At 49.0% G+C, this 21612-nt stretch overlaps 1 protein-coding gene across 2 annotated transcripts in view; it reads left to right on the plus strand.

Moving 5' to 3' along the window:
* NOB1 (NIN1 (RPN12) binding protein 1 homolog) overlaps nt 1–21612 on the plus strand; it is a 174968-nt gene that overhangs the window by 52262 nt on the left and 101094 nt on the right. For both annotated transcript variants that reach the window (XR_011283341.1, XM_069635518.1), the window contains exons 5-6: nt 3577–3708; nt 4411–4677. Coding sequence is in view for 1 of the 2 variants with exons in the window: in XM_069635518.1 (XP_069491619.1) it covers nt 3577–3708; nt 4411–4677 (399 nt within the window). In the remaining variant the exon portion in view is untranslated. The remainder of the gene's footprint in view (nt 1–3576; nt 3709–4410; nt 4678–21612) is intronic.

A 21612-nucleotide genomic window follows, 5' to 3' on the forward strand; every position in this document is an offset into this window, starting at 1 on the left:
CCGGCGACAGGGACGCACACAATCCCCACACAAAGGACACAACCCCTGGTTCTGCTTCGACAGTTAAGTCGAAGCGCTCCAAGGCGCCAATGGGTACGTCGGCCAGTTTGGCAGTACCCGCCAGTCCCTGTGATGGGCAGCCCTCCCTGCAACAGTGGCATGCTTCCGGGGAGTCCAAGAGTAAGGGCGCCAGCACCAAAAGCCATGCGGCCGTCAAAACACCTCAGAAGAGGGAGTCGACGCCGCACAAAGGTCAGTTTGCGCCTAAATCCACTGCGCCTACATTCTGTACACCTCCCTGTGACACCGAGCATCGGCGATAGTATTGCTAAGATCGTTTTGGCGGTGAAACACAAACGGGCGACGCATCGAAGGACACATCGCAAGGCCAGGAGGGACCAAAAAGTTACTCTGAGAGCCCTGTATCCTTCTCTCAGGCTCTAGGAGAGAAATCTCAACATTCTAGGGAAGAAGAGCATCCTGAAGAGCCCTTTCCTCCTCTAGGCACCTCTGGTTTCTCATCATAGACCAGAGAGAAGTTTGAGGGGTGCATGAGCAGACTAGAAGAGTCTTTTCTGAAAATTTTGCTCCAAAGAGGCCTTGTGAAGAAAGCCCTTATACACCTGTGGCCAAATTTCAAAGGACTTTTGATCCACATCATGAAGAAGACATTTTGGACATCACTGATGATGAATTTCACGTTGACACACATGTAAATGATGATGCCCCTTTTGGTGATCCGGCTGATGATCCTTCTGATCCCAATCGGGGATGGGACGACTAACATACAGTTGATGATCAACCTTGGGCGTCCCCTACCCCTACTCTGGAACCCGACGCCTTGTGTATGGACTCCCCTCCATCCCCACCAGTGCTAATTCCCTTCACCTTAGAGACCCCCCCCCCCCCCCAGCAACTTTGCTGGATTTTGAAGACTTGATTTTTTTTTCTTTTTTTTAACCGGGAAAGAATGTTAGCCTTTTTCCCCCCACTCTTTCGTGTATTTTCATGTGTGTTTTACCCTTGTGTTCTTTCATTATGGAGTTTTAAGATCACTCCATAGGCATCTTTTCATGTTACACAGCACCCTCAGTGCAGTGACACAGTGATGTCTTTTTTTAGACTTCCCAAAGGTTCAAATACCTTCTCTGAAACTGTTTCCCAGAGAATGTAAGGTTAAATTGACTTTACTAGTCTTTTTAAATTCCTAGACCCAGCCCACACGATCTTCCTATAGAGTGCTGGAGGGGTTACCTAGTATTCCCTGTGTCTAGAAAATCATGTAACAGTCAAATGCTACCCTTTTCTATCGAAATGGCCGGTGGCAGTGGTTTTACAATGAACTACGATGATTGTTCCTGACCGCGAACACCGGTAGCTAGAAGTTGCGGGAGCCATGTTTTTCAAGATGGCGCCTTAAGCCCCTTTGTTTAAACAGGTCCCGGTCTTCTTTTTTCGCCATTTCTTTTTGGAAAGGTCCTTCTAATGTTTGTCTCTACGCGCCAAAGCAGGTTTGGTCCCTTTGTTTCTATGCCTTTGGCTGGCTTCAGGACTGAAGACCGCCTCTGGCGTCTGAGTGTCTGGGGTGGGCAGGAAGTGAGGGAGGTGCCTGAAACTTCCTGTGCTTAGTCTCCTAGGAGACACAATGCACTCTGGCTTGATTGGCTGACTGTCCTGCAAGGACAGCCACCCTGTGGGTGAGTTGCAGCTAGGCTGGAATGAAAGGGAGAAAACTGTTTAAAAGATAAGTCTCTTGGACTAGAAAGCAGAGTCGACCACTGGAGCAAAAGAACCGCAGACGAGCTGGAAGAGGACGGCTGCTGCAACTCCTGGACTGTTGGTTTGCCGGTGAAGCCCTGCTGCAGGTCCGAATTGCCAAGTTCACCTCGACTGAGAAGCCGCTTCAAGGACGACTTCTTCCTTTGAGTTGGTAGGACCGATCAACTCGTAAGCCACCTGGAATACCATTCTTTGAGTTGGTTAGGCTTAACCAGGGGGAAGGACACCAGCTTGTGTGCTTGATGAACGGCTACTCGAAATGAAGTGACTCCGCTTTGTCTGTGTTTTCTGATGATCCTATGCAGTGCAGGAGTCCCCCAACGTCCTCCCTCTTGTCCCCACGACTGAGGCTCAGGAACAGTGAGATCTGCAGGAACTGCCAGGAACCAACGTTTTCAGCTGCATCTTTGCTTCATATTAAGGTACTGTGCCAACCCGATTTGAGAGAACGCTTCTCTCGCAGTGAAAGTTTGTGGATCTTTACCAACTTGCAGGCCTAATCAGCTTGTGACCCAACAAGATTCTTTTTCGTACAAACTACTTCTGAGAACTTTGGCAAAGACTTTACTGTTTACTTCAAGAACTGCTCTTTCCTATCCAAAACACTACTCCATTGACTTAGGCCTATTGAATTGAATCGAGTCCTCTAGTGAACTAGAACTATTTGCACTGCCTAAGAAAGTATTTGTGATCTATTCTGCTAACTTGTGCCTTTTTACTCCCATTGAAAGTAACTGAAATGCCATTTTGCTCCTATTTCAGGGGAGCCTAAATTGTTAAGAAACGTATTGGTTTGGTATTGAAGTGTGTTTGTGTAGAATATTAAGTTGCCTTCTAGTGAATGTTTTCTTAATGATTGTGTAATAAATTGATAAGTGTTTTACCAAGAAACCTTGAGTGTAAGTGTCTATTTGAACCACTGTGATTGTAAGACCTCTTTGTAACCTCTTGTACTGCTCACATTCCCTCTTGAGATAAGCCTGGCTGCTCAGCTCGCTACCACAAACTGGGTAGTACAGACTTATAACAAAGGTTGGTTTTTGCTTACACCTGTTGGCCTAATTGTATATGGTGGTCCCAGAGGGAACTGAGTGCAATTCTGCCTAACACCCACTAGCATTGGCGAGTATTTTATCTCAAGGGTGAGCCCCATTTGCAGGATACCTAACCTTGCTGGCGAGTATGTAGATGTTAGAAACTTATTTTGCATTTACTGCAAACACACTTTGCAGAAACGGGTAAATGCAAGTTTTGCTGTGCATGCCTGGCAGCATTGCGCCAAATATGAAGTGTGCTTATGGTGACGTGCACCATTTTACAAAAAGCACTGGTAAATATTTTGTCCCCAGACACCTTGGGGCGAGTGTGTTTCTCTTAGGTAGAGTATGTAAACTAAGGAACTTGCCCTGCAGGTCTAGTGGGATTTGAATAATTTGCAAGGCCTGCTACTGTGTTCCAAGTGCCCTATTCTACAGCATGACCTTGGTCAAATCCAGCATCCTTCCTTCGATGCCTTTTGCTTTTGCTTGAAAGAAATCTAAGTATAACATTGCATAAAATCACAAGAATGTGATGCCACAGTGCAAGGAAGAGGTAGGTCCAACATTCCAGGATGTTTCATTGGGTTGCTTTGTGGACTTCAACTGGCCTCAACTGTTAGAACTGCATAATTGTATATGTATCCTTTTTTGTGCCACCCTGCATCTGTAGGAATCATTCAGCCTTGCTCTTATGCATTTTTTTGTTATTAGAAGTAGTGTGGAGAGGGAAACATAAAAATATCCTTTTTATTTTTAGACGAAAGCTGATTCTCCCTCAGTGTTGGAGAAGAGCACAAGGATTACTGGAACAGACCATCCCGAATTTGGCGCGTTTATTTTTTGGAGGAACCCGCTCCCCAGTATTGAAGAGGATCTGCAGGAATTGCTGGTATCATTTTTCCTCGGTTTTAACTCTTTATCCATTTTACTTTTTTTTGTATGTTTGTTCAATGTTCGACCTCCAGAGGAATGCATGACTGAGAAAAACAGTGGTGGGTGTTCTAGTGAAAGAGTTAAAGAACATTGATATGAGTATTTACCAAAGGTTCCACTAACAGATCTTTTCCAGGTATTATAAAAATTATTGCAGCTGTTCTGTAAGGGCAGCAAGAGAACGGTGCATTTTCTCTCCTCAGTAATTTAGAGGTTCAGCAGCATCTAGATTATGCCCCCATCCCCTGAGCAGGGTAATTCTGTGCAGTACCACCAACCCCTATTCCCCCGCTTCCCAATGCGCGCCTATTAAAAAGTGTGGATTAGACTAATGGAACACCCCCCATCATTGCTCTTTTTGTAGTGCTGCACTCCAGCAAATCCAGTTAATGTGTCCAGGAGGAGTCAAGTCAGCATTCCGTGAACCTGATTAGAAATGTACATTCTCCAAACTATCCCTCCTCTAAGGTTCAACACATACCGTTGTCCCCTGGAGAAGAAGTCGGAAAGCTTTTTTTTTTATATAGTACGGGGAAACTGTTGTCTGCACAGAAATCGCAATACTCTATGTAATCCTTAATTAAAACATAGAGCTGTTAAATAAAGTCCTGCATCTTCTAGCTTCGTCTTTCACACACTCCATTCAATCCCCATACAGAACTCGCACAGTGCAGTTGTAAGTGTGGATCTATGCAAGGAGCAACAGGAAACCACGAATGACCTCACCAGAGGAACTAGTGATTCCAGCACTGAGAGCGAGGATGATGATGATGATGATGATGATGATGATGATGAAGATGATGGAGGTGATGGAGGTGGTTGGATCACTCCAGGCAACATCAAACAGGTGCAGCAGGACATGAGATCTGGAGAACCACCCATCAACGTCAAGGTTGGCTGCTTGACAACAGATTTTGCTATGCAGGTAAGGATCTACACTCTTTACTGCTTAATATGTGCTGCTGCAGCAAAGTGTTTGAGTAGAATTAGCACATTATAAATATCATTCATGTTTGGTCTGTAGCAAGACAAGAGAGTGCCGTGTTTCATCTCAAACTGTACCGCAGTTTGTCAGAGTTTGGAAATCTAAAATGCAGATTTAATAGGAACGATGATGTGGAGGAACCAGAATACAGAATTAAATTGATAAACTTCTTAATACTTTTACTAAATTCCTGTATCAACACTCCACATCCTTTCACAATTAAACAGTGCTGTTCATGTATTTACCGAGACAGTGCCATTCGGAGGACTTCCAAGGGCCCAATTTTAAATGGGACAATTTTCCTGCAAGTAGCGTTGCATTTTCACAGCACTCATTTGGTAATGGTGTATTCAGGATAGATCGCTATGAGACCACTGTGCACAGAATGGGGCCATATGGGTGCCCGACCGTGTTTTTTGTCACACAGCCAGTTCGGCCTATGTTCCCTCCAATCTGTTGCAGAGGTACTGATGAGAGTTGGTCAGTTTAGGTGAGTGTGGCAGCTCTTCTGGGACAGCTGCTCTCATCTAACTTTGGTAAATACTCCCATTTCTGCCTCCAAATAGCTTTTTCTTTTTCTTCGCCTTCCCTCTGCATTACTGCAGGCATCGCTTGCATCGAGCAAAATAAATAGCGGCTGCAGAGCACCATGGAAGCTATATAAACGTTTTTCGGGTTCAAGGCACACCCACTTCACCAATTCACCCAAAGCCAGCAAAAGGCGCGTGTGCATTGCTTTTTGCCCAACTTGCTTATTTGGTCCCAATCTGTCCAGGTGTGTTTTTTTTTTTTTTTTTTTTTTTAAATCTATGCACCTTTTTCTGTCTGGAAAATTAATGGGAATAGGCCGGAAACACGGTTTTCATTTTCCCCCCAATTTCCTGTTTGGGGGACCCTGGGACTTTTTGTGTACTTTTCATCAAAATCCATCGAGCGAATCAAAAGCTGTTAACCTTTTGGGAAAAGTATGTACACAGGCAGTGCACTTCAATATAGTTTTTGCATAACATTTTGGCTAACAGAGCGCCTTCCTGGACGCTCCAAATGTTGGAAACTAGGTATCCATCTTTATTGTCCTTGTGTGTGCTTGGTTGGTGACATGGAATGTTCATGTAGGATGTTGGGGAGATTTTTGCACAACCCTCTAGTGAGGGCTGTGTAATCATCTAACCTAATGGTAAGACTGTGCCACCCAAAAGGAAAGCCAAGACTCTCCAATGATGAGCGCAGCAGAGCAGTCGGGCTTAACTTCAGGAGGGAGAAAGGCTAGCAGGGAGTGTGACGATTCACAAGGCTAAGGAGGTGCGCCCGCTAACCAATAGTCTCCCCCCCCCCTCCCGGGGTGATTAAATGCAGGAGGACCCCCCCCCCCCCCCCCGGGTTAAAGGTGACCACCTGGGATAGAACCAGTTGAACGTCTCTCGACCCCCACCCCCCACCACCCCCCCCCATTTCAAACCACTATATTGAGAGCAGACTGTTGAGGAGAATTCTCATTTCTGTGCTAATTCCCTTCTACCTTAGGGACCCCCAGCTCTTTTGGTGGACTTTTAATTTGTATCCTGGAGTCAGTGAGACCTTTTCCTCACGCTCATGTATTTGTATCTGATTTGGACTCTGTTTCTTTAGGTTTTGGTGTCTGACAAACTCCATAGGCATCAGCTTTTGTATTGCGACACACAGCACCTTCAGTGAATTGTCACAGAGAAGTCACTTGGATTTATCTGAAGGTTTAAATACCTTCTCTTGGGTAAACTACTGTTTCCAATTGTAGTAAAGTGAAATTCACTTTACTTACCTGTTTTTTCCTAGGCTTGTACTGGACCTACATATCTTAATGTGGAAGGGTTAATTTTCCTACCATTTTGCTTTTTTACTGCAGGCTGAATCCTCAGCTGCAGTATTGGACCCATGGGTGCCCATTTTGTCATAATGGCCCAGTCTTCTTTTTTCACCATTTCTTGCTTGCAACTCTGTGCGCCAAACCAGGCTTGGTACCTTTGTTCGTTTTGTCTTTGGAGGGCTTCAGTGCTGAAACCCGCCTCTGGCTCCAGCGTGTCTGGCAGGGCAGGAAGCGAGGAGGTGCCTGAAACTCCCTGTCCTTAGTCTCCATGGTAACCTGAATGCACCCAGCGCTGGTTGGCTGGCTGTTCTTGGAGGACAGCCACTCTGCTGTGTGAGGGACAACTATGCTGCAAATGAATGGGAGAAACCTGCATAAAAGGCGAGGTCTCTTGGAGAGAAGGCAGAATCGATCACTGGGCGAAGGAAGTGAAGAAAGAAACTAAGATGCTTGCTGCACCCTCCTGGACCTTTGGGTTTGGCCGCAAATTTCTAAACGACTAGAGAAGCCCGGAATGGATGACTTCTTCCCTTGGGTTGGTGGGACCAACTGACCCCAAGACGAACTTTACAGGAACCCCCTCTGCCTGCTGGCTGTACTTCCTTGCTGCTAGAACTGAGTGCCAGTGGTCAGGAACACCAGGAACGAGTGCATAGTCTTTAATCCGGACCAGACCTTCAGAAAGCTCCAAAGGACCCTCCTGCAGCATGGCGATCCAAGCCTGAGCAGTGCTGGACCCCAGAAGCAAGGGATTCCCATTGAGTGTTCAAGGACCGCAGTGGTGCTATTGACCTGTAACTGAAACCTCCAAGTGCTGCTGCCGATCTTCAAACTGCAGTGCATGAGTCCTCTAGACGACCTCCCTCTTGTCTTCATGGCTGAGACCCAGGAACCCATGATGTGCAGGACTGCAACCGGAACAGAAGCCAGCTGGATCCTTTTCTTCAGACCCAAGGTACTGTGTTAACTAAGGTGTACTCGCCTCTTATTATCTCCAGCTTGCTTGTTCTCACTGGAGATTTGCAGCAGCTAATTTTCTGCAGAGTACATCTTGTGGCCTAACAATGTTCCACAAACTCTCCATATAACATTGTGCAAGACGTTTGTGCTATCTTCCAGAAGTGCCTCAGCTCCCTAGACATTTCCAATTGACATTGGGTGTACTGGCTCCCTGCAGACTCTTCTGACCCTTTGACTTTGTGTTTCTGTCCCTCATACATAAGTTACTTGTATTTCTGGTAAAGGGTTAATCTATACTTCATTGTGGGAGTGGGGGGAGGAGTTGTGAAGTAATCACTTGTTCAGAAAACTTGTTAACCTTTGTTTCCTTCCCTAACCTTTTACTTTTTCCATACCCTCAGTATTGCCTTAAGTGTTAAAAGTGATATATCCACGTCCAGTGTCCTAGCAATTGAAGTAACCTCTGGGTGTAGGAAGTTTGTGTGACCCATTCTAAAAGGGTATCTACTTACTTAACTTAAAACTGAGGAAGTGTATTTTATTGTTTCATAGTGCCCTTTCTAAAGAAGGCTGATTTTTAAAACTGACTGTTAAATTAATAATTATTTTACTAGAAAAAGTGTTAATTGAATACTTGTCATTGTGAATCTCTGTTGCACCTTTACAGCTCACTTTTTTTTTTTTTATACGAGTTTATAATCACAGAGTGATTTTTACAAGTTGGATGTAAAGTTACTGTTTTAGATGTCTGCCTGCTCGGTCACTTTACCAACTTGCGTAGTACAGACCTATACCAATAGTTGGGTTTTCTATTGCCAAGGGGGACAAGGCTGGTGTAGTCTCCCACAGGGTTATTACATTAGTCTTGCCTAACAGACCAATGTATTTCTGTAGTGCCTGGGGTACAGCCAAGACAGAAAATACTAGGACAAAGAAGAGCACAAAGCGGGGGGAGATTACTGACTGCTAGTACTGAGACGAGGTGGCTCACGCGAGGCATGAGTACCACCAAGGAGCCATTGACAACCAGTGTTTTGATGTTACGCTGGGGCAGAGTAAGGACTAAGTGTATTCCTTCCTCATCAAAGAACCTGTGAAATTCGAAGTCTGCACTCGAGGAGAGTGCGCTGTAGAGGATGCCAGTGAGTGGCTGAGGGAATCCTTGGCAGGTCCTGCATCGACAGGACCTTGTCCAGCTGAAATCAGGTGAGTCAGTGGCACAACCTCCAGGAGGAAGTGGACAGCACAGTCCTGTAACGGTGCCGGGACTGCGAGGAGCCACAACACACAGAATTGCTGCAGAAGCAGTGGGAGGGTGACTGACCCAAGTCCTTGGAGAGACTGGTGCCGTGCAAGCAAGTGTCAGAAGTTAACAGGAAGCACGAGCTGGAGATGGGGCGTGGGGGCACAGTGGTCTCTTCATGCCTGGGCAATTGTAAAGCCGATCAAAGGGCAATCAGGTTGGGGGACCCAAAACCAAGCGAAGACTGCATCCAAAAGATTTCTCGAAGCAGTGTCGATCAGCCCACTGACCACCAAAGAAGGTTCTTGGACCCCAACAGAAGAGAACCAATCGGAGAATCTTCTTCGTATCCGTGATAAGCCCGCTGACCACCAGAGAAGGGTCTTGGACCCCAATATAAGTAAAACTAGCATCTGAGAATCTTCCTCGTATCCGTGGCAGAAATAAGCCCACTGATTATCAGAAAAGGGTCTGGGACCCTAATGCCACTGGAACAGGCATTCAAGGAAATCGTCCTTGTCGCAGTGGCAGAGCCAAGTCCACGGGAATCCAGAGAAGGGATTGGGACTTTGCTGATATTGTGAGAGTGCCAAGAGAACCCCGCCCCCCCCCCCCCAAGTTAAAAAATAAAATAAAAAAAACTCTTTAAAACCAGGAGAATGGAATCCATTCTTCTGGTGGGGAAACTGAATCATTTCAAGTACATTGAATAGACACCAGGGGAATGGAGTCACTACCACTGGCCTTATAAACTATATTGAAGAGTGCAGACCAGTACAAGTAGAAGGGATCCATTGTCCTGGTCCAGAAAGTTGATTGTAGGAACTACAAACTGGTGGTTGCCGATGCAATACATATAGACTTCCAGAGGAAAGTTGAAGTACACCCCTACACCATATTACATACAGTAATAAATACCAGTCGTGATCCAGGGAGGTATCAACACTTCTCCAGCATGGGGTCTGACATGGATTCACATGCTCATGAATATTCCCCGTTGTCAGGCCGGGAATCCTCGGTAAAGAAAAAAAATCAGTATCAGTTTCGTTTCTGATCTGTCTTTCTTAGTAGTAACCAATCACTGATCTCTGGGTCATACAGCCCGCAGACAATGACTGCCCTCTACCTAAGCCCCTCCTCTGGCAGCCATTCTTAGATTTTTACCGCACGTTAAAGTGTTGGGAGTCCTCGTGCTTTAGCTCTCGAGCTTTTACTGTGTTTTCATGCTTTTTCAGGAGATTTTTCTCATTTTTTCGGTTTAATCGAGCCTCCAGCTCCACCGTTTCTACTTCCGATAACGGGGACCCGTTTCGGAATTCTTCTACGCCCCTCAAGAGTGAAGTTTTCGTCGAGTTACGCTTCTTGGAGGATTCCAGAAGATCTGTGGCCTATCTCTACGGACATGGCCCAGGACAAGGGAAGCTCGACGCCCGGATCCAAGCTGTTCAGGAGCTGCCCAGGATGCGGATTGCAAAATGTTTTCAAGGAGGACGAGCATTCGAGATGTCTCTACTGCCTTCATGAGGACAAGACGCACATGGAGAAGGACTGTGCGTTCTGCAAGAACCTGTCGGAACGGACCAAGCAAGATCGTCGTTGCCGCCTTGCGCCTGGCTGGAGAAGGGCACAGCAGGTGAGAAGGCAAAGAAAAAGTCTGAGCGGTCTTCTAAGTCCTGTGAGGGCGCCCCGGCGACGGGGGCCCAACAGAAGGCCATGCACCGCAAGTCCGCGGGCACCGGGAGCGCCGAAAGGTCGGGCTCCTCGACTGCCAGGCAGGGTGCGACTTACCCGGCACGATCAACCACGAGCCAGCGCTCTGGTTCGGGGAAGAGGAAGTCCGAGAACCCGGGCAAGCTTCTGGAGAGGCCCCGGTCGATCTCGAAGGGAGCCGAGGGGGAGAGAGGTGATGACCCCCCCCCCAAAAGCGAAGGCCCAGGATGCACATAAGGTGGTGAGGGCCTTGGTCCATCTGGCAAAGGCCTCTATCGAGGTTGTCGCAGCGGCCCTGGCGAAGCCGGCAGAGGCTACGCCAGAGGAGGCGGCCTCGGGGCCCAGAGTTTCCCTGCCACCGCGGAGGGAATCCTCTTTCCACACCATCGTGAAGACCCCGGTGGAAAAAGAAGGGGCGGGGGGGCGGTGGCCATTACGGACTCGGATTCGGCCTCCGAGGAGGATCCGGTGAAAACCGTGAAAGGCCTCAACGAGAGGTTCATAGGCCTCAACGAGAGGTTCGATCCCAGGGGAAGGTTCCCGCTGATGTGATCGAAGATGGCGACGACGAGGGCCCAGTGGAGCAGCCATCCCGTCCGTCGCATTACCTGAGCCCCAGGATAGCTCAGCGGCCATTTTGTTGGTGATCCAATCCTTATGTACTGAGATAAGGACGAGGTTACCACAGACCCCGACGGAGGATCCAGAACCAGGCCCGTCGGGAAGCCCTCCTAACAAGCGGAGGAGAGTCCACCCCGCTCCGCCCTTGGTGCCCGTGAGGCCTGTGGACCCCTCATCCCCCTCGCCGGACCCTCGGGAGCATACGGCGACGGATACAGCGACGGGGACGGATGACGACGACGGCGGCGGTGATGATACAACGGACATCCCGTCATCGCCCACCTCCCTCGGGTCTCTCCGCCCGACGAAATTGGCTCTTTTCACGCCATGATCGCCAGGGCATCCAAACTCATCCAGCTCTGCCCTGAAGAACAGAAAAAGGAAGGTTTTCTTTACCAATGACGAGAGGCCAAGAGAAAGACGTTTCTCGTGGTGCCGTTGCTCGAGGACATCTGGGACGAGGGGCTGGCTATCCTCAAGAACCCTTCCGCGACACCCGCCAAGAGGGACAGGTACGAGAAGTACCGGGTCCCCGATGCCGCCCCCTTTGCCTCAGGGCCCAGCCCACGCCGGACTCTTAGCAGCGGCCAAGAAGAAAGCAGCGGGTGCGGCGGCTTCAACTTCCACTTCCCCGTCGGACAGCGAGGGCAAGAAGTTGGACTCCATGGGACAACGAGTCATCCCAGCGGCGACAACGATTAGAGCGGCCAATGCTTGTGGCCCATTACGACAGGGAGCTTTGGTTCAAGATAGCTCCTCTGCTAGACTTCCTACTGGACGACAAGAGGGCAGAAGCCCTACAGATTCTGCAGGAAAGTGAGGTGGCGTCGGATCACGCCATAACAGTGGCAACTGACATTGCCGATACCGGATTTCGCCAACTGGGCAACGGGGTTTGCCTCCGACGACGAGGATGGCTCAAGGCGACAGACTTTCGCTAGGACGTCCAGACCAGAGTGTTGGACATGCCGTTCGACGGCAACAACCTGTTAGGAAAGACGGTGGATGAGTCCCTCCAGGCCATCAAGACAGACACGGAAACAGCCCAAGCCCTAGGAGTCCTTCAGCGACGGCAGCCCTTTCGGAGCTCTGGAGGCAGACACGGAGCCTCCAAGGGATCCCGCGATGGCTCTTCTACTTACCGCCAGGCGGCCCGCTCCTCGTCCCAGGAGGCCTACAGAGGACGCGGCAAGCGAGGAGGCCAAGGCGGCAAGGCCTCTTCCAAGCAGGACTGAACCGGCCTTAGCGTCGGGCCCCCACCGAAGCTCCCCGTTGGGAGGCCCGCTGACTAAGTCCGTCAGCATGTGGGAGTCCATCTCCACCGACCGTTGGGTGCAGGACACCCTGGCCCGCGGACACTCGCTAGAATTTCAAAAGAAGTGTTGGCATTCCTCCCGTGGCCAGGAAGGAGAATCACGTCCCTCAACTGCTGTTGGAGGTAAGGGCCATGCTCAAGAAAGGTGCCATCAAGCTTGTCCCCAAGAGGCTCCGGGGCTCCGGAGTATACTCAAGATACTTCCTTGTCAGAAAGAAGACAGACGGTTGGCGCCCCATCGTGGACCTGCGTCGGTTGAACAAGTACATCAAGGCACAGAAATTCAGGATGGTCGCCTTTCAGCACGTGCTGGGACAGCTGGAGGAGGGCGACTTCCTATCGTCCCTGGACCTGGAGGATGCTTACTTCCACATCCCCATTCTAAAAGGACACAAAGTTCCTCAGATTCGTAGTCCAGGGGCGTCGCTATCAATTCAGAGCCCTGCCGTTCGGATTAGTCGGCACCCAGGGTGTTCACCAAGTGCCTCGCACCTGTGGCGGCGCGGCTCCGCATGCAAGGGATCCACGTCTACCCCTACCTGGACGACTGGCTAATCCGTGCAAGGTCAAGAGAACTTGCCGTCGAACACACAGCAAGGACCGTCCGCCTGCTCACGGAGCTGGGATTCGCCATCAACTACGCCAAATCCCATCTGGTCCCGTCGCAGGTGGCACGGTTTCTGGGAGCGAAGCTCAATACAGTGAAGCGATTGGCATCTCCGTCGGAAGAAAGGACGAAGGCCATTTGGGGCAAGGTGCAGCGCCTGTTAGCCACGGTTGTGGCCAGAGTGAGGTCCATCAAGTCCCTCCTCGGGATGATGTCCTCATGCATCTACCTTGTGTCCCTTTGCAGACTTCGGATGCGTCCGCTACAAGAGTACCTCGACGCCCGCTGGATTCAAGCGGCGGGCAGCTTCGAAGACAGGATCCCGCTCGACGAGGAGTTCCTTCGGGCGATGCTATGGTGGGGTACCCGTGCGCACCTCACGGCAGGCACGGACTTTCAGACCCCGGCGTATCAGGAGACGGTGACGACGGACGCCTCCCTGGAGGGATGGGGGGCCCACACCGGAAATCTCCACGCAAGAGGCCTCTGGCTCCCGGAGGAGAGGTCTCTCCACATCAACATACTGGAGCTATGAGCCGTGTTCTGGCCGCTCAAATTGTTCCTTCCATCCCTCAAGGACAAGGTGGTGAGGATCTTCACCGGCAACACCACCATGATCTACATCCGGAAGCAGGGAGGCACCAGATCCCCAGCCCTATCCAAGGAGGCCCAGGATCTGTGGCACTGGGCCGTCACCCAGGTGATGTTTCTGGTTCCCTTCCACCTGGCAGGAATAAAAAAAACACCATTGCGACTCACTCAGCAGGGAGCTGCGCTCGTGCCACGAGTGGGAACTACGCCAGGACCAGGTGGATCAGCTCTTTCAACGATGGGTTGAAACCCCAGATCGACCTGTTTGCGACGGCTACGAACTCCAAGTGCCAGAGGTTTGCCAGCAGGTTCGCACAGCCGAGGAGCATGGGTGATACTTTCTCGTTCCCTTGGGACAGCCTGTTCCTATACGCGTTCCCTCCGTTGCTGCTCCAGCTCAAGAGGTCCAGGGGCAGGATGATCCTAGTTGCACCGGCGTGGCCGAGACAGATCTGGTTCCCGGACCTTCTGGACTTGTCAGCGTCCCCACCTATCAAGGAGGCGCCATTCTTCATCACGACCCGGAGTCGCTGAACTTGCAGGCTTGGCTCCTGCAGCACTAGTTTGGAGGATACGATATCCCGGCTGACTGCAGAGAGGTTCTTGCAAAGGCCAGGGCGTCCTCAACTCTCAAATGCTATGGACAGAAGTGGAAGAGGTCTCTGTCTGGTGCCGTGCACAGAAAATTAAACCTCTGCGGATTTCGGCCCCTCAAGTATTGCCATACCTACTGTCGCTGGCCAAAGATGGACTGGCTCACGCCTCCATCAAGATGCATCTGGCTGCCATCTCCCGATACACCAGAACTACAAGATGGGCGTCCTTGTGGTCTTATCGCCTGGTGAAGGAATTTATGAAGGGACTATTCCGATCGTTCCCGCCGGTGAAGGCCCCTGGCCCCTGCCCCGGCGTGGGAGCTCAACGTGGTGCTGACCAGGCTCATGGGGGGGGGGGGGTGGGCACCATTCGAGCCTATGCATTTGGCGCCATTGAAGTTCCTGTCGTGGAAGACAGCATTTCTCGTGGCCATCACCTCCGCACGACGAGTGGGAGAGATCCAGGCCCTATCTTGCAAGCCTCCATCCTTGACTTTTCACGACACAAGGGTGGTGCTGAGGACGCACCCCTCCTTTATGCCCAAGGTGCCGTCAGACTTCCACCTCAACGAGCCCTTGGTGTTGCCAGTTTTCTTCCCGTCGCCTTCGTCTCCGGCCGAGAGGACTTTGCACTCGCTGGATGTGGCTAGAGCGCTGAAGTTCTACGTGGACCGCACAAAGAGTTTTCGGAAGACATCACAGCTGTTTGTGAACTTTGGACCTGTGAATCAAGGAAAGGCTCTCTCGAAGGCTTCTATTTCCAGATGGCTCTCCGGCTGCATCATGCACTGTCACCGGTTGGCAAACAGACTGCTGCCCGGCCGTCCGAGAGCCCATTCGACCAGAGCGATCGCTGCTACCACGGCGTTCCTGTCTGGTGTGCCCCTGCTGGACATCTGCAGGGCTGCTATGTGGAGGTCGACGCACACCTTCACAAGATTCTACTGCGTCGATCGGGACTCCAGGGAGGAGTCCAGGGTCGGCCAAGCAGTGCTGCTCAACCTGCTCACTTAAGGTGAGCCTGGTGAGGAGTTAAGAGATGCTTACTGTTGAGTTGTTGTATTGCTTAATGTTGAGCCTGTTGCCACCCACCCCCCCCTTCCTGTGGTTGTGCATGTGTATACTGCTATGTATTCTTATATTCATGAGCATGTGAATCCATGCCAGACCCCATGCTGGAGAAGGAACAAGTTACTTACCTGTAACTGTTGTTCTCCAGCATGGGTTGTTCTCCAGCATGGGTCTGGCATGGATTCACATGGAAACCCTCCCTCCTGCCCCTCTGCGGCTCTTCACTTGGTCATACTGCCACTTTTCGTGCTACCAAATCTGAGGATGACTGCCAGGGGAGGGGCTTAGGTAGAGGGGCAGTCATTGGCTGGGGGCAGTATGACCCAGAGATCAGTGATTGGTTACTACTAAGAAAGACAGATCAGAAACGAAACTGATACTGATTTTTCTTTTTTTTTCTTTACTGAGGATTCCCGGCCTGACGACGGGGAATATTCATGAGCATGTGAATCCATGCCAGACCCATGCTGGAGAACAACAGTTACAGGTAAGTAACGTGTTCCATATAATTGGTTCAGATTTCTTTCTACATTCTAAATAAAGTTTTAAACTAGAATACACAGGTACATAACCGTTAAAGCACTTGGATGTAGTGAACACTGGGAGGGCTACCAAGTTTAGGATATCTTTTAGTTATAGTTCTTGGGCCCAGAAGGAGGGAAACTAGGTTTATTCTATACAGCAGTGTAATACACAGATTTAAAAATACCTAATAAATCAACAAATGTCTCTAAAAATCCAGAGCTTTGGGAAGAACTCTAAGGACCCTAGAAAAATTCCCTAGTCCGGGTGTCTTCCAGTTTCACTTGAAGGAGTTCAAAGTTGAATGTACCAAATGGGAAACGATGGGACAAAGTATCTATCTAGGCTGACCTGTGGTTATGCTGAAAAGCCAGGCATGTGCCAGTTCACCACCACACAGTGTGCTTCAGTGGTAACTTCCAACTTGGAACAACAACTTAAGTTTTCATTGGCATCAAACCTAAACAACTTTTGGGCTGTAGAGGAGGTACCAAGCACGAGTCGCACTCCAACCTCCCATTTTGAAGTGCCAGGAACATTCACGCCAAAATATGTGACGTAAGATGAGCAAATAAACCAGCAGAGAGCCGCAGTGGTGCTCTGTCCAGTACCTATCAGAATAACAGCCCCTATTGAAGTACTGACACCTAAGAAAACTTGGACAGTATGGTACCCGTTGAGAAAACCATATCGACACATGAGTCAGAATGACGATTGTCAAAATGCAATACCTGAAGAAGCCAAGAAGATACTAAAAAGACTAATGATGACGTCATAAGAACCCCGACTGACTCGCATATAGAAATATAACGACCTGAGAATGATGAAAAGAGACGAAACACCATGGATAAGTGACATCCTGATCTTAAAGTGAAGAACTTGATGTCAACATATCAGAAAATTGCACCATAAGCACGATGAAGATATTCAGTTAGTTTAACGGTGTTCATATGCAAAGTAACCGCAAGAATCACAGAAATCATGAGGCTTGCTTATACTTAGTAATATGATAGATTGCGGCAAGCGCCACCTATACATATCTACCTCAAAAGGAGCACTTTATACAAGTATACTTCCACTATGTACGAGCAGAATTAACCAAAGGTTACTAAAGGTCTCAAGAGGATAGTTTTGCAGCAAATAAATTGAGAATTAAAGACGGAGAGAAACTTGGACGAAGATAACTATGCCAAGAAGCCAAGGTCGTATCGGCTGAAATAAACCAACAGTGGATACAATTAATGACAAGAAGAGCAGAGTATCCTGTTCAGAATGGTCAAGATAAGCCACAGTTGGCAGACGACTGGCAGAATTAAATCAAATACACGAAATTGCATGAAGAATAAGATGATTCCACGGTGTCGGAATCACGTGATCGAGCAAGCAAAAGGATTAGACTTTCACACCTACGCATGGACCTTTGCCATGCCCAAACGCTTTAACTTTCCCAGACCAAGAAGCAGACTCGAGGCCAACCACAAAGAAGTAATTGACACATGACCACTGAAGTGATGATTGATTGTAGCAATAATTAGAGGGAAGCTGGGGGTGCAGACACACTCCCTGCACCGGGCCGGCTATTCTGCATGTTGCTAAAGAAAGTGGAAAAGTATGAGTGGGGTGGATGCCAACCCAGTCATAGTGGACCGTGTAATCTAGGGTCCTATAGTTAGTAGAACCAATGGGACGTTGCACTTTTAGTGACTTCTACAGTAGCCATTTTGAAGGAAGGGCTTAGATGCCCCACCTGACATAGGACAAACCATCTCCTTTCCCCGTTACCATATACAGATATAATACCTATATTAAAGTTACCTTCCTAGAACCAATCAAGTTGCATGCTAAGTTTTGAAGCGAGAAGGAAGATCGAGCAATTGCTGATATTTATTAACTCCACGTTTTTTTGTACTTGTCATTAAACGGACTACCTTTGCCAAGCTATTGAGTTTTCATTATTGATTTGATGCGAAAGTATCAATATGCATCCCCATCCATCTCAAGGGTTCTGCTACTCATCTTAAAGTGCTGTTTTGGAAACCCCAGTCCTATGGGCCGGCTGGGGTCCCTACTGCACAGGCCAAACCAGGAATCGCATTCGTTTTCTTTAAACTCCTCTGCAACTATGCTCCTCTCCCTCCTGGATACTCTTCTCCACAAGGGCAGCATGATTGCCACCTTTCTTTCACCTCTAGTCCAACAACCAAATAGAGGAAGACTATATCCTGCTCACTGTCTTGGCCTTGGCAATGTATGTTCATATCATCTGCTGATCCTGTATTTCATACCACATGTGCAGCAAGTCTTACTCTTGTGGTTCCCAATATTCCCCTCTCGCCTTGAGCAAGGTTTATTTTATTGGCATTGCTGTGTTTTTAAATACTTGTGGCTTGGGTATTGCGTGTGAGCTTTTGTTTGGATTAAAGCTTCCCCACAGGGGTTTTGAGTCTACCAAGTCACACGCTTGCTTGCACAGTCACTTTGGTTCAACAGATACACATTTTATTTTTAGAACAGTTCAATATTCAAGTGTCGCTACTGCTTCTTTCATGTGAGTGAAACTGCCTGCCGTGAACACGCAAACAGCATTGGTGCGATCCGGAGTCAATCGCAAGCTCTGAACTCACTGGGTACGGCGCTCTATCACGCTCTTTGTGTTCGCAGGTCTTCTGTCTTGGTGGCCCCTCGCTGTCCACCTCTGCCCATGCCACTCAAAATTGTAGCTTCCTCTGCTGTGTAGAGGCTCTGGTGCAACCGAGCCACCTGAAGCCTTTAAACCCTTACAAGCAAAGGACTATTATGCTTGTCCTTTTTATATAAATTTGATTATAGCTCATTGGTTAAAGGGGGCACACACTTCCCTAGCTACTTCTGCTTTTCCGCTGCGTGACCTCAAGAGCCTTCAATGGGCAAGCATCCTTTTTCTTATGCTTCCCAACCTCTGCAACAGGGATAATTTATGGCAAAGCCACCCCCCCCCCCCGCCCACCAGACATGCCACTGCATTGGGCTTTACAGTGGTCCTGGCACCTTCTCTCGCCTCCAGCTTCACTTTCCTCCTGCGTACACGGTCCATGCTGCTTTCTCCTCTGCTGCCGCCTCTGCTGCTGCTTCAGCTGTTCTGGTGCCTGCCACTGCGGGAGCTTTTTAAGCCTCTGTCTCCCTCAGGTGTTTACACTAATTCACTGAGTGCTCCTACAGCAGTATTCCTGTGTTAAGATGGATTTCTGAACTCCGACCTGGTGGGCAGAGGTTCAGAAGGCCAGCCTAGTTTCTTGGAACAGGGTAACCTTCTGGACAAGCCAGACCAATCAAGGTAGCATTGGCGGTGGTCAAGACTAGGTCTCAGGAGGGGTGAGGGTGACTGAAAGACCTCAATGAGCACACAGAGTAAAGGACACTTACAAATCACTCCCAGTCAGGTGTGTGTATATATACATAAAAAATACAAATACATTTATTCAAGGCCTTGAGTTTCAACACACAGTAATTCTCAACAGCAATATCTTTAAACCAATACAATCCTACTACAATACATATATACAAGACGAAGTGGTCTAAAGGGTTAAATGCACAGAATGGTTCCACAAGCTGCTGGGTCCACAACCTGCAAGGGAAGGAAGCGAGCAGTGTGAATTATCTTTATGCAGTTCTTCAAAGTTCAATACCTAACTGAAAGGCAGTCCAGCCCCTATGTTGAGAGGAGCCTAGTGCTCAAATGTACTTTCAGGTGCTGGTGCACGCAATGGTGCAGAAGGGTCTCTTGTAGGGTCTGTAGCAGCTCAGGAAGGTGGGTGAGGTGATGCAGAATAAGTTCCCACTGTTTGTGGAGGGTCTCCCCAAAAGGGCCGAGCAGGTTCCAGGAGTTGGGGAAATAGTTTGATAGCTAAGGCTATCTGTGGAAAGGAGAGTGGCCCTCATGGGACACTAGTGTGTAAAAATGGGTGGATCCGCTAGGGGCCACCGGTAAGGGTTGCAAGTACTCACTGACCCCCGGCGCACTCCGGACCAAACTTCAGCAGTTGAGTCTGCTTCGGTTGCAGGTTCAAATGCGGCAATTGTGCGGCTTTCAGCATCGAAGTTACAGCGTTGATTCCCAAATGGGACAGTGGCTAATTCTCCACTCCAGGTGGAGGGATCAGGCCAGTTTCACTGTAGCAGACTTCAGGGCACAGCGGGTCACAGCAGCAAGGCATCTGCGAAGTTGGTCACTATGGCTGGGCGACACGGTAACTGTGTATGCTCCAGTAGGGGCGCTCTCCATTTATGTCAGACCTGGGAATGCCAAGTGTACAAAATTCGGGTCTCTTCGAAACGGCGGTGGTGTCAGAGCAAACGTCCTGCGCAAGCTGGTCAGCCCACTGTTTTGCCCAGCAACACTTCCGAGAAGGCTTATTTGCAGGGTTTGGTGAAGGTGCTGAGAATAGTTGGTCCCGCTATTCTAATGGGTTGAAACGTTTTTTACAGACCTTCGATCAGATGCAGAGGGGTCCAGCGGGACAACAGCGGGCTCGGGGTGCCAAACCTTCCAGCGGGTCCTCGACTCGGCTTCCTAGTTTCAGGATGCTTGGATCCTATCCTAAGTTCAGTGAGAACTCGAGATCGACCTGGTATGGGTGTTTGGAGCCTTCTCTTATCCAGAATCTCCTTCGCGCCAAAACGAAGAGGACCCAATGGGAGATCTGCTCACATATAGGCACATCAGACCTGGACAAATCATGGACCACAGTGATCCCAGTCATTCACAGCACACCAGACTCTCTGGCACCCAGGATGTGGATTGCAACTAGACAGTCCAGCCCACATCCTGGGGGCACACACACACAAGGCATGCAGAAGGCCACGAAAGCTTGGCGTTTCGTGGTAGAATCGGCTCGACCTGGGGAAGGTGAAGCGGCAAGGTGGCCAAAGGACAGGACAAAGAACCTTGTGGCATGGCCATTTTAAGCACGGTTTGCATGGCAAGAAAGGATTAAAAATGCATAAAAGATAAACTGCCACCAGCCCTGTCCAAGGCACATCTGCACTTCTAAAAAAATCCTTCGAGGGTGTCTAGGGCCTTTTGGAAATGACAGTAAGACCCACGCCTGTACTGTGCACTTGTAACATGTTGCAGGAAAGTTGCAACATTGGAAAGGACTAAGGGAAACAAGTTTCCCAGTACTGACTGTCTTTATGGGCATGTCAGTTTCCCCATAACAAAGTGAGTGAAAAGCCCAGGGGAGTGCAGCTGAAGGTTGTGCTCCACTGGCAAAGTCAGACTAAGGTGTTTAAACAGCAGCAAAAAGTTGGGGGGGGGGATGATACACAACTGGAGGGAAAAGTCACATAATTGGGAATCTTTCTGAACACTCTGCATCCCTCTTCCCCGTCCCAGTACTGAAGGAATTATGGGACTTGGAATTCCCTGCCAACACGTTGTTCACCTCTTTTCTACTTTGATCTCTGCTCTCTACAGTGTTTAATAAAGGAATATCACGCAAATTATCAGTCTTGTTTGGAACGAAGAATAAGGCTTTCTAGACTTTTGGCGGTTATTATTCAAAATCTTCCTTCCATTACCTCCTTGAGTTAGGGAAGTTTCTAACTCTATGGGTCGGAGAAGTGTTTTTATTCCTTTTTGTACCACAGGAGCTATGGCTGATTTCTCACACATTAAGATGTTCAACATGTGGAACAGCTAGGTTATTGTAGCAACAAACGATGATATACTTTGGCATTTGTGATATGTCTTCCTTAGAGGAAGGCACATTCTGTCTCACCCCACGGATTCCTCTCACTTCCCTGAGCCTTCTCTCC

Source organism: Ambystoma mexicanum, chromosome 1q (assembly GCF_040938575.1).
Source record: "Ambystoma mexicanum isolate Mex_15411 chromosome 1q, UKY_AmexF1_1, whole genome shotgun sequence".
Lineage (NCBI taxonomy): Eukaryota > Metazoa > Chordata > Amphibia > Caudata > Ambystomatidae > Ambystoma > Ambystoma mexicanum.